Source organism: Trachurus trachurus (assembly GCF_905171665.1).
Source record: "Trachurus trachurus genome assembly, chromosome: 10".
Taxonomy (NCBI): Eukaryota; Metazoa; Chordata; class Actinopteri; order Carangiformes; family Carangidae; genus Trachurus; species Trachurus trachurus.
Window position 1 is genome coordinate 25,919,769 of NC_139894.1, and position 13,242 is coordinate 25,933,010.

At 41.6% G+C, this 13,242-nt stretch overlaps 1 protein-coding gene across 1 annotated transcript in view; it reads left to right on the forward strand.

The window, feature by feature from the left end:
* The window catches only part of tenm1 (teneurin transmembrane protein 1), a gene marked incomplete at its 5' end in the record, with an annotated part of 154,584 nt that overhangs the window by 68,531 nt on the left and 72,811 nt on the right, over positions 1–13,242 (forward strand). Inside the window, 2 exons of the mRNA XM_083980804.1 lie at positions 9,305–9,507; positions 11,369–11,576. Coding sequence (XP_083836930.1) covers positions 9,305–9,507; positions 11,369–11,576 — 411 coding nt within the window. The remainder of the gene's footprint in view (positions 1–9,304; positions 9,508–11,368; positions 11,577–13,242) is intronic.

Consider the following 13,242-nt stretch of genomic DNA (forward strand, 5'->3'; position numbering starts at 1 on the left):
GCTTGAGTGCTCCTACTTTGTATTTTCATGACAAATGAAAAGCAACAAAGTGAGTGTGTAGTTAAATCAGATGGTGTTTCATGAAGTTAAATTGCTGCGTAAGCCAGGCTTATTTTAGTAAGTCAGACTTATTTTCAGGACATTCAGTTTCATTAAGGTACAAAAAAGTCTATCTTAAATTACCATGGAAACACATCCCACTAGACCAACCTGCTCCTGGTTTCATGCAGAACATGAGTCAGTTTGTAGTATAGGAAATGACATGAGCTGCTCTTACTGCCTTTGTTAAAATGTGAAGTCATATCTCTTGCAGTTTTAAGGGGGAACACCACTGATTTTTACACATGAAAGTGTGTTTACAGATTTTTGGGAGCTCTACTGCACATGTAGAAAAAAAAACCCTCAGGAGCCACATAACTTCCGTGAATCTGATAAGTTGCAGCAAATGATGTCTCTGGAGAAAGTGTCGGTCGGGGCAGAGGACTTCAAGTTTGAAAATGATGTTGGGTGGGTAGGTGTGGGGTGGGGGGTTAGAAAGACGTGAGATTGCTAGCCCCCTGTAGCCTGCTGCTCATCTCTGCTCAAGATGGAGAAGGAGAATGTGTGGAATGAAAAAGATGATGTCTCTAGTTCTGGTAGATCTGCACAGTGTAACAGTCAGGATATGTGTTTTAAATGCACTGCATTAAAAATAAAGCCAATAAATAAGACTGAGCAATCAGTTCATGAAAATAAAGAGACAGACAGCCACTGTCTTTATACACTTGTACAACACGATTCAATGGATACTCTCTGACAAAAATATTGATCATCAGATTTTCTCGGTATGAAATAAATGACCTGGCTTTTATCTCTTTTAAGCTTGTAAATGTTAAACTGCACTCTACAACAGCACATACTGTAGCAGTTTCACTTAACTGTTTGTGTCAGTTAAGTGACTGCTACAGTATCTGCTGTTGTATAGATGTGTGTGTATATATTTGTATTAACCAGAATGTTAGAATATAAAGTAATATGTTGGCATTTATTCATTCAGATCCACTAGAACTAGCATTGCTGTCTAAATTATACATTTAACAATGCTGCTTTGTGTCTGTGAACATCACATTTTCTTTTCACACATTCATTTTCCTCACCGTTGAATTTATGTGATCAGTGCTTGAAGTGAAAGGTTTCAAGGTCATGAAATAAACCAGACGATTTAGTCTGCTCACATTAGCCAACAAGTGGGATTTATGAATAAACCCAGTTTTTCTGAGACACCTTTATGAAATGAAACACCCTTGAGCCCAGTCCACACACACACAAACACACACCAGAAAGGACAGCTGGAAACAGGTTACATGTTAATCCAACTGATATACCTTCCTTTGAGCATTCAAGATGAATCCTTGTGTTGTTTTTTTTCTGTCTGCTAGCTTAGAAATACAAATGCTGCAAGGACAGGACACTCAGACCTTTTTTGCCATTGGATTTAATTGAAGCACAATTACTGAAATAGACGCAAGACAAATACGTCTTTGTCAAATATAAATTTAAGCCTTTAAAGATGATGAATGGAACATGTTGAGACTGACTATACAGTATATCCACTGGCATGAATTCCAATCAGTTCCTATTGCATTAGCATCCTGGCTTACATGTATAGCACACTTGGCACAATGAATGTTCCAATACGGTAGAGAGACATCAGTGCAGAGATCAGCCTTGAACTGATTACTCATTTATTAGAAAGGCAAGGTAATTGGTTAATCATGTTCCTTCTTAGCTACTACGTGACTAGAATAGCCTTCCTTCACTCGGCCGTCTCTCAACTAGCCAGAGGAATTACTAACACCAATTTAACCCCATGATATGGGACATTAATTGTGAGTGTTCCAGGTCATGAAGTCAGGCAGGACACAGCAACCTTCACGCTTAGTCTGACTCTGATGGATATTACATTGGATGCTGTTGGAGCCCATGTTCAGCACTTATACGGAGAATGTGCGAGCCAAACTGCAACCCGCTGCAATTTAGGCAACCTGGGACATCCCTAAAGCAACTGTTCTTGATGAATCCTCACATTCTGCAGATTAACACTCTCATCAGTAGCTAAATCCTCCGATAGAGCGCGTGGGGGTCACGGCATTCACTTCCAAGTGTTGCGTCACAACAATCTATTGTTTCAACTGCTGTTGCTTTACTATATGTGCTTGATGAAAGCTGGGAAATCAAAATGGACAAAGCTAAGCTGTTGATGCAGGGGGCTCAGATTATTAAAATTGGCACGGTGGAGGTTGTCCCCGGGCAGGGGAGGGCCAGAGAGATTAGAGATTAGGCTGTAATCCAGTGTGGCAGATTATCACGCTCATCCTGCTGTACCCATCACCTCTCACACCAAGAGACCACACAATCCCCTAGATTACACAGCGAAGGATGGTGAGAGGAGGCTGCAGGGAATGGAAAGGATAAAAACATGACACGGTAGGGAGGGAGAAGAGTGAGTGATGGGAGGAGAGGAGAATGATTGATGGACACCAATCTCCTAGAGGGATCTATGTAATTGACATTAAAATAAAAACTTCAAGAAACAAGTTATTAGCCAATTTCATGCCTTATGTCAACAACAACAACAACAAAAAAGCAGCTAAATGTTTTTTTGTTTTTCAATCCATTTGGAATGAATGACTTTATTTTTGATGCACTGCTATAAACACAAGTAGGATAACAGTGGGGGCATAAAGATAGCTGAGGAGACTGATTGGAGGATAGTTATCAGTTTCTGCTTGTTTTGATATAAAGTGATGACACAGTAGGGAGTTAGAGATGAAACAAGCTCGGTGGAATGATTGGAAGGTAGTAATCTTATTGCATTCTTGCTCATGTATTTTTAGTGGTGTTGTTTTTATGCCGACTTCAGTGCCATAAAGATAGGGTTTTTTGTTTGATTTGTTGGCACGGCGCCGAAGTCATGATCCGAAGTAGCTGAATTCTAATCTACCTTACGATGCATCTTGCAGCATAGCGGTAGATACTAATTGACATGTTGTGTCATGTGCGTAAGGCTAGTGTCTTGTCGAGCCAGGATGCGCTGTGTTTTATGTTCTTCCCGCTATCTCTCCTGCAGGTTCGAGAGATCACCAGGAGCCCTTCGTATTTTTCTGTACATAAAAGCCTCTCTAATTAGTGCTACATTAATTGCCACTCACCCCATGATAATCAACCGCGGGCTGACACTTTATTGAGCGCGCCTGCGTACATGCACATGACACGCCCACAAACACACATAGAAACTCCTCTGGTGCAGATGAAAGAAGAAGTGCCCAGAGATGAAATTCTCTGTCAGTGGATTCCCTGCCTTAATGAAGTATGTCGGAGTTTGGGAATAATATTTCACTCAATGCAGGACGCCGGATAAATTAATGATATGAAATGATACAAACTGACATACAGTAGAGCGGCGTATTGCCTCATTATAATACGGAGATGATGAAATGTGGAGCTTGTGGAATGCCATCTGAGCCATCTATGTGATGATTGTATAAACCACTGTATGAAAGGAGAGTTAGCGCTGAATTGTTTTCACTCTATCTGATGCTGTGGTTGGGAATGGTGAGTAGATGGATGGAATGTGACACAGACAGAGAGGAGGGCTCTTAAAGAGCACATCAATATTCCAGACTGCGTGCAGAGAGAGAGTGGAGAGGAGAGACGACTGAGCAGTGTGTGTGTGTGTGTGTGTGTGTGTGTGTGCACAAGTGTAAGGAAGTGTGTATATTATATGCATGCATGTGGGGGATCAGGGTGGGTGTGTGTGTGTGTGTGAGAGAGTGAGAGAAAGGGAGAGAAGTGTGTTCATGTGCTCATGCATGTGTGTAAATGCTGATGGACTGGTCCCTGTTACATTGGTCTCATTGATTTTCTCACGCTGGGATACAGTCTCAGGATGTAACACATGCATAGACACACACACACACACACACACACACACACACACACACACACACACACACACACACACACACACACACACACACTCAAACTCACTGACACATGCACACAGAGAGTATAGATCATTTAGTGAACCCCCTGCTTGAGTGCCTCATCTTGAGAAAGCCTAACAGCAGCAACATGTCTATCTGTTATTCAGCCTGCATTCAAAACATTGCATCCAAATATTGCTGAAGAAATTAACCATAATTTCAAGCTGCAGTCAGTATTTACAGTGCAGATGACACATTTTATCAAAGGCAGGGGGCTCTGTAGTACTGCCTCTTGACATTTGAGAGTGGGAGATTGATGTCTTTGGCTCTGACATCAAAGGCGAAAAAAAAAATCCAAGTCAATTTTCATCTTCCTGGGAAACAGACGAGAACGCCACTTTATATTTGATTTTCGATTTAAAAAAGGTTCTTTCAGTCCTCTCAGTCAATAGTCTTGGCCAACAGGGGTTAAGTAGGATTTTAGGTTAAATACACTTTGCTTGTGTCTTTTATTCCACTATCTTTGTCTGATTGTTTTACATTGATCTAAATATATCATGTCACAGCAAGGTAATATGTAGAGTAGCAAATATTTCCGCTGCATTTTAAAGGCATTTTGATTAATCTTTTTTTTGTTACCTTTAGTAACAAGTTGGCTTCAAGTATATTCCAAACCTGGGGGTCAAGAGTATCCTGAGAGCTTGCGGAAAGATGATTAAAAAAAAAATTCTGATTTCCCACAAATGGTTTTGCTATTTTCTTGTGAAATACTGAAGACATAATCTTTCAAATGCTTCAGTCCTTCAGTCTAAGAAAGAAAATAACCCTTCACACAAAGGTATCATGGTGCTTGTAATGAAGGATCACAAGCAGACAATGATTGTGGTCTGATCAGATTTGATTGACAGCCCACAAACAGGGGCCATTTTCTGACTCCAGTGTTGTGCTAAGTTGCGATTGTTGCAAGGAGTTGTTTTTTAGCTGAGCCCTGTCTGCTTTAAACTAGTGATAAGAGCCTGGAGAAACGGTGAAATACAGAAACGTATTATGTGAAAATAACAAAACAGATCCTGACATTACCATGTAAAAATGACCCCATCATGCAGAAAAAAAAGGAAAAGCACTCCTTGCACTGTCTTGAGGTAATAGACTTCTTGGTTGCTAAGGGACTAAAGAAACTTTGCATTTAAGCCTTCATTAAAATTAGCAGCATGTATATCTGCTGAGCCCCTTTTCACTCCTCCCACAGCTGTGCCCAGGCTAAATTTGTATATGCTCAGTAGGCTGCAGACAAAAAAAAAGCTGTAAGTCAATTTATACAACACATATTACATGTGTAACGATATAAGTGCACTTGGACTGCCTCAGATTGAATGAGTTTGTGAACTGTCAGACATGCCTGTCACAGACATAGCCTGAGGCATGATGGTGGAAGGTGAGGACAAGAGTAATGGAAGGCCCTACGGCCAAGAGCATTATCTTCTCCTGACTCTGACTGACACTCATTAGGCTGCACAGTGGAGAGAGGAGGCTGAAAGCTTATTAAGCCACCTGCTCAAAAGGCCCTTAATTGAATTCAAGTAATTATAGAGACCTTGCCCATTGTGATATTTTTATTCATCCTGCGGCAAACTCAATCTCTCTTGCATTTGGAACGCTATTAATGTTGTCTGCATCAACGTGTGTGAGATTCACACACGGGCCTATTCCTCAATATCGACGAACACTGGTGCACACACACACACACACACGCGCAGTTCCGGTCCCCCCAGACATGTCCCATCACCAAGACCCTGACTGCACTTTTAGTCTGTTCTCAGCTTCATTAGAATCTGAAGGATAATAACATTAATTGCAAAGACAGTTTAGTTCCTTTGAAAATAGATTACAGGTGTAATTGTTTTACCTGAATAACCCGTAGGCAAGAGAAATTAATTAGACCTTGTGTCCCAAGTCCTAATGTAGCTCATCTCCATCTCTGGCCTTGCGCACACACACACTCACACTAGACACACAAAACAGTCAGAGACACACAACAGACAGATGGTCAAACTCACAACGACTTAGAGTGTGGAGATGTTTCCTAGTCATTAGAAATGTTAGAAACTAAAGGAGCAAATCTAAAACCATCCTCGTCCAGATGTCCTGTGGCACAGAAACCTTTCAAGGGCTAATTTAACAGAAGACATTACAGTGCGTACATGTGCTTTCATATTGTGGGTGAATTGTGTCAATTAGGACATTAGCAGTGTTACATGTACATATTGCACCACTGCTGTAATTGGCCGAGTCTGCATCATTATTATATTGTATGGCGTGTTGGTTATAAGCAGACCTGCCCGGCAGGCACAGTGAGCTTGATGGTGGACATGAATAAGCCATGCATCACTTTGATCGCCCCTTTAAACAAGCTCAACATTTTGAAATAAACCTTAACACATTTTTTGCTTACAACTTGCTTCTTCCGCCAGCTAATGATGAAAAGCACAAGAGGAGATTTATGCGATGCCATTTATTTTTATTTTAAGTAACCAAGTGTGAATTTCAAGCTGCTTTTCCCTTATTAAAGATAGCAAGGTGCGAAGGAATTTTACCTCTCTGCTCACATATTGGCTTGTTTAAGCTTGTATTCCTTTTGCCTGCCAAACAGGAATAAACAGAGATTTGCTGTTTTGAAAGATACGTTTGAAAGTACGGTCTCAGCTTTTGTGCTGAGACACACAGAGTTACGATGCTGGTGGAGCACATTGATTGACAGCAGTAATCTGAGCAGCTAGGGAGGCCTGGAGGAGCCCTAGTCACCATGTGATCCATGCGGTTTCTGTGGGACTCCCACAAATGCCTCAATCCTCCCATCTTTTTACTGGAGCTGCAGTATTATTCTCTTTTGCTATTGGAGGGGTTTTCTTCTTTCTTGCATCAGCAGCTGTAACTTGACACCGCAACCTCCTCTTTGGACATGGTCCTCTCTTTTCTCCCTCATCCTCTTCTCCACAACTCTCCCACATCTCACCCCCCTCTGTCTCCCCCAATCTCCCACCCGTACTCGTGGGTGACCCGAGCGGCACTTTCTGTCCCCATGTTGCATCAGACTCCGAGAGGCACTATACAGTAATTAGCATCAGAAGGACCTGCCTGCTCATCTGCCCGCCAGCCTGCCAGTCAGCCTGCTCGCCGGCCCGCCTGCACGCCTGCCTGCCTGCCAATGTTCTGCCAACTGCCATGCCCTATTCATGTCCTATTCATCTAGTGTTGAATAAAAGGCTGCTTTCCTCGGGACATCCATCCCTCCACTGGCCTTTATTTTTTTGTGGTGAGGCACAGGAGTGAGGATTAGCATTAAAAGGAATAGACTGCTGAGGTTGAGTATGAATGCATACCTTAGTTCTGCCAAGCTGCTTTTATTCCGTTTGGTAGAGATTTTAGTACAGGGACAATTTATGCTTCACACAGGACACCTGTCTCTTTTCTCTCTTTCATTACAGACCTTTTTGAACTCTCTTTTTGTTCTCATTCCCGTCTCATCTTTTTCTCCCTTTTGTCTTTTCCCTTTTAGGCTCTCCCACTCTTGTGTCAAAGCTCAGTCAAGTTCAATCAATTAACCAATTAATCAGTTTACATCTTCAATCACATAGTCCATAGAAGACAAAGATAAAGGAGATGGAAGATAAAAAGAGCAGTCCAACGTTTTGACATTTACCAGCATGATATCTGTAATATTTGACATTTTTTGAGAGTAGATTTTAAATGTAAAACAAAAAAATGTCAAAAATAAACATGAGTGAGGTTTGTCGCCACGCTAGTGACAACAGAAGCTAGCAAGTGTAAGGCACTTAATATGACACAAGAGCAGAGTCATGCTAGTGAGTTTGTCACAAAAGGTACAGTTGTAGTTTTAGCCAAAATGCTAATGAATGATAATATAACTGTACTAGCATCCTACTGCATAGTGGATAATATTTACAATGATCGTAGACTATCATATTAGCATAGTAATATTTGCTAATTAGCAACACAAAGTACAGCTGAGGCTTATGGGAATAATTTGTGCAGGTATAGCCCAGAGTAATAAGTAATTAAAATTTGATCAGATGATAGTACAAGTGATCCAACAAATGTCAACTTAATGGTGGTGCTTCAGCACCAGCTCACTGTGCACCATGAATGTCTGCACAAAATTAAAATTTTCTGGCAATCCAGTGATACATTTAAGGCCGATATAGCCATGCCACTGGGAATATGTTCTAACATAGCTAAAAGGGAAAGACACAACCATGTTCAGGTGTTTTAGTGCCTTTCACAGAGTGAAGTCACAAAGTGAAGTTCTTAACAAATTCTTAAAGACACAACAATAAAAGTAGTAACGAAAAGAAAACCACTCACCACAACAGAACACAAAACACAAAGAAACAGTGACGGTAGAAACAGCAGCTCCGCACAGACCTGCACTCTCTGCCTGCCTGTCTCTGTGACAGTACATGTGATATATGCCAGCTAGCCTGTGGGTGTGCATGGTGTCGCCATAATGGAGTGGTAAAGCTGCAGGCATTATAGATTGAGAGCGAGCGGCCTCGTCCATGAATCTGCCCCTAACTGTTCTTTTGCCTTTGTGGCCGTAACGATCGGCTGGCTCCCCTCTGTCACCGTATTTCCTCCATCTTAGTTTAGAAGCAGAGATATATCTCTCCATAAAGGCCGACACAAAGAGGGCTGGAGAGCCTTGCCTGCTCCCCTGCACAAAAGACTCAGGCCTGGTGGTTGATAAAGGCTTATGGAGAGGGGAGCAGCTGATGGCCAGGGACTGCTGGAAAGACCTATTTTCTTCACACACAAAGACGTGCTCTCACTCAAGACACTGTCTGTGTGCCGTGGCGCTGTTTGTGAATGCCGGTGCGCGTGTGTGTGTGTATGTGTGTGTGTGTGTGCCCCTGCACTTTCTCTCTTCCACCTCTCTATCTCTCCTTTCACACACATGCTAACACACACACACTCTCTTTCTTTCTTGTTAGAAGATGCTAATACAGCACATGACAAAGCCCCGGTAGACAGCTCTCAGACAAAACACTTTCTTTCTAAAGCAGTTCATCTTTATGCAGACCCTATCCAAAGCACTGCCAAAGCAGGGTCCCTTGAAAAGCTGGATTTTTACAAGCTCTCAGTCATTCCTGATATCTATTCAGTCTCACTTCATTAGTGTGGCTGCTGATCACGCTAATGTTTGAGGACATCAGCTTGTTATTAATTGCTCCCTCTGATACTGAAAAGAACTCTCTCTCCACCCTGATAAGTCCGTAGTATTTGACTTAACGCTGTCACCTGTCTTCGGCTCTTACCTGCAGAGAAGTGGGTGCGAGGCCGAGCCATCGACCGTGGCGAGGTCGACATCGGAACCCAGCAGAGCCAAGCGATCCCGCCGGGACTCTTCTGGAGGTTTCATATGACTGTGCACCATCCAACCTACATCAAGTTCAACCTCTCTCTCTCACACAACGCATTGTTGGGGGTCTATGGACGCAGGAACATACCGCCTACACACACTCAGGTAAAGAAGGCTCCTGTTGTAGCATGCTGTTTGCCCAGATGGGCTTGTTTGCTTCAGCTCCCTCGAATAACATCTTGACTAATGCACAGTTCTCTCTCCGCTCTGGCCTTTCATCTACACTTAGACTGTGTTTTTCGATACAAACTCTTCAGTTCTGATCTCACCATTTTAAGCACACAGGTGCCATTTCAAATACACAACAGGACTTTTTGTGAACACACAGATTGAATTTTATAGAGAAATTAGAACTAATTTCATCTGAGCAAACAAAAATCTATTCTGTGCTCAATATATGCAATTTCTTTTGTGCATCTCCTACTATCCAGTCCACACACATAGTGTCTCTTTCTCTCTTACAATCTTTGGTCAGTACGTTCTCAGTTTTGCCTGCAAGCTCAATCAACCTGACAATGTGTCATAGTGAGCCATACTTTCACCCAATCTGAAAATTGGAGAAGGCTTTTGCCAATTCACAGTTTTGTCTCCAATCCAGTTGCTTGCAGATTATTGCTTGTGCAATACAGGTAAAAGTTGCAAGGGTGCTGCTAGAACAACCAGTGGTTCGATCAGAAAATAGTGATCCAGTATAATCAGTTCAGTTTGAAGATTTAGCATTCAAAATTCATATACAGCACTGGGTCGCTAAACACTTGGTAAATGGTAAATAAGCATGTTGACCTTGGTATCTTTTTTGACTTCTTCCATTTCTGAGGCAGTTTGATTCAGATGACAGGTCAGGGGTTGTATGGCATAAAGCAACTTCCTGTCACTCCTTACATCCATGATCACTCATTTTAAATATCAGTAAAGCCAGTTAAACAATAACAGGTGTCAGTGAACTATAATAAGGCTCTGACAGATTTGCGAGACTACAATAATGATTTGATCGGCGTCTCAGTGCACCAGAGCAGCAATTGTTGTCTTCCTGTTAAACAGGTTGCATTTATGAGCCATGAACAAATCACTGCTTTATACTTGCTCTGACAACAGCAACAGAAAATGTGCAAATGGGAACAAATATATTTGAGTTGAGCTGTATTATAAAACTCTGATTGTGCTTGCTTATACTCCGCAGAGTAATCAGCCTGTCTGTCTCCTGCTCCTTACAAATGTTGGCTGTGATGCAAAATTCTGTTGCCAACTAAAAGTGTAAGAAGAAGAGATTTTGCCCATTTTCCCCACATGGACAGAGATCTTCAAAAAGTGTGGATGTGCAATGTTTTCACAAGGAGAAAACAGTCATTTCTGATTTAGTCAGCTGTGTGAGTGAGTCTCAGTCTCAGAAACAATACACACACGCACATAAACTCATATGCTGTAGATGGTGTAGAACAGCATCGTGTCATGCAGGGAGAACACATACAGACAAAAATACAACACACACTGAGTCGTCTGCTTTTTAACATCAGTGCACCCCTGCTCTCGCCTGCATGAAGAGGTCTAATTAGCTGTTTTTGACACTAGTGTGACACACAGCCCTCAGGGGGAATAAGACTCAGCAAGTGCTTGCTAGTTCAAGGAGGTCTGAGGATGGAGAGGAAGGGAGGGAGAGATGAGGGTGCTGGGGAAAGTTAAAGAGGGTGAGAAAGAAGCAGAGAAAGGTTGAGACGGATGAAATAATAGTCTGATCCATTTGAAACCTTGGGTGGTAAAGTCTGCCCATGCTATTAGCAGCATGTCAAGTTGTTGAAACAACTGCTGTGGAACATGTGTGGTGGAGGACTGGGCTGACAGTTTCTCTTCTCTATGTGAATTTTTCTTTTTGCATGCTCTGTACATAGTGTTCAGATAAAGCTTTTTTTTGCATTGTTTTTTTTTTTTACATTTCTCATCTTTGATTGTGTTACTGTGTTATATTCAGTTCGACTTTGTGAAATTGCTGGATGGGAAGGCGCTGCCCAGGTCCTTGACTGATCCCATCTCAACTGCCAAAACTCCCAAAGGCCTGCTCCTGAGTGGCCTCCAAGAAACAGGCTTCATTGAGTACATGGACCCCGGTACTTGGCACCTCGCCGTCTACAATGATGGACGAAACCTGGAGCAAGTGTTACTCCACAGCAGCCCCATAGGTGAGGAGAATCAGTGCAAATTCACTTGAAGTAATCACATTTTTTACCTTTCTTAAACATTTAGTGCTAGCATTTAAAGCAGATATACACAGTTTTATTTCATGTATTTATACTTTTTGTAGCTCAGGATTGCTTCACTCTCTTTGTCCTTTTACGCTTTTCATCTGATTTCGTGAAGAAAACAAAAACTACAAAGAGCAAAGGAAAAAAAGGTGATTAAAAAAAGTGGTTTGAAACTCATTGACATTTGAGGGGAACTTTTCTTATTACAAGAGTGAGCCTGGCATGGCAACAGACAGCCGTTAGAAAGGGGAGGACAGCTCCTGTAGTAATGACAGGGCTTGCTAACTGCAGCTCATTGCTATGACACACACGGATGGCAGTGTAAATTGAAGGATGTGAATAATGCAAGAGTACGTGGCTGAATATAGACAAGTGGATAATTACCAGGGCAGTTCCTTCACTCCCATTTTGTCCAGTAGCCCTTAAGAGAATACAGTATTGAAATAACACAAAAAAAGTGCCAGGAAGTGTTTGCAGCTCAGTAACGTCATGGGGGGGAATTTTTATGTAGCAGACAGGTAATATGGCAATTACAAAGCATGCAGTATGTGATGACTAGATACAAAAGGACTCCATGAAAAACTATTTTTTGATTTTCAGCAGGCCACCCATTCTGCGGTTGTTTTGTAAATGATCAGGAACAGAGTTCTCTCCATGCTTATTAGTCACCAACCTCTTAAAAGCCCAAGTTGTAGGCCAATCAGTAAACAGCTTCGTAATGCCAAAACATTTGTACTGGAGACATCTTTCATCTTCATATTGACAGATTCCTTTATGTAATGAATGACAGCATGTGACAACTAAAGACAGATTTTATTTCAGAGCTGTCAAACATTTATTGACACGTGCGCTGTCTGTAAAGTCTGGAATATAGCAGACCTATCCTGACTCACATATTTAGAGTTAAGTGGGGAACAGCAGGACTTACAAAGAGTTAACATTCCCGTCTTTTTTCCTTTTTTTTATCCCCCTCTTCAATAATCAAAACAAATATAGACGCAACAGATGGGCTCCGAATAGCAGCTCTTTGTCTGCTGAGGTTTTTCAAACAATTAATCAAGTGATTCGGCTTGAAAGAGGAAAATAATATTAATGGACTGATGTCAAAGGTCATTTCACTGTCCATTTACACCTTTTAACAAGGGTTACAAACAGACACTGCATTGTTTTGGATGCAGAAAATCCAAGCCATTGAGCTACAATGAGATAAATTCTAATATGAGACACAGTATGCTTTGAGCTTTGTGGGGAGATGGGGGAGAAATGAGATGATCTCTGTCGGGAAATTGAGCTTTTCCGCAGCAAATAGTAACTGGATACAACAAAGAAACAGAGAGCATAAATAAGGGAATAGCAAAAGACTGTCGTAAAAATAAATAAATAAAATAAAATAAAATAAAATCAATACCGTGTACAGTATGACAAGAGGGAAAATACGAGAATCTGGAGAGCTGATGCCAAAGCACCAAAAGAAGCAGGGGGATGTGGTATGTTCTAGTGCTTCAACATGCTTGTAGAAAGTAATGATGTTTGTGATCACATGAGACAGAAAATGCTGTCGTCGACAATCATAATAATCATCAGCCTGATGAAGGTAGAAAGA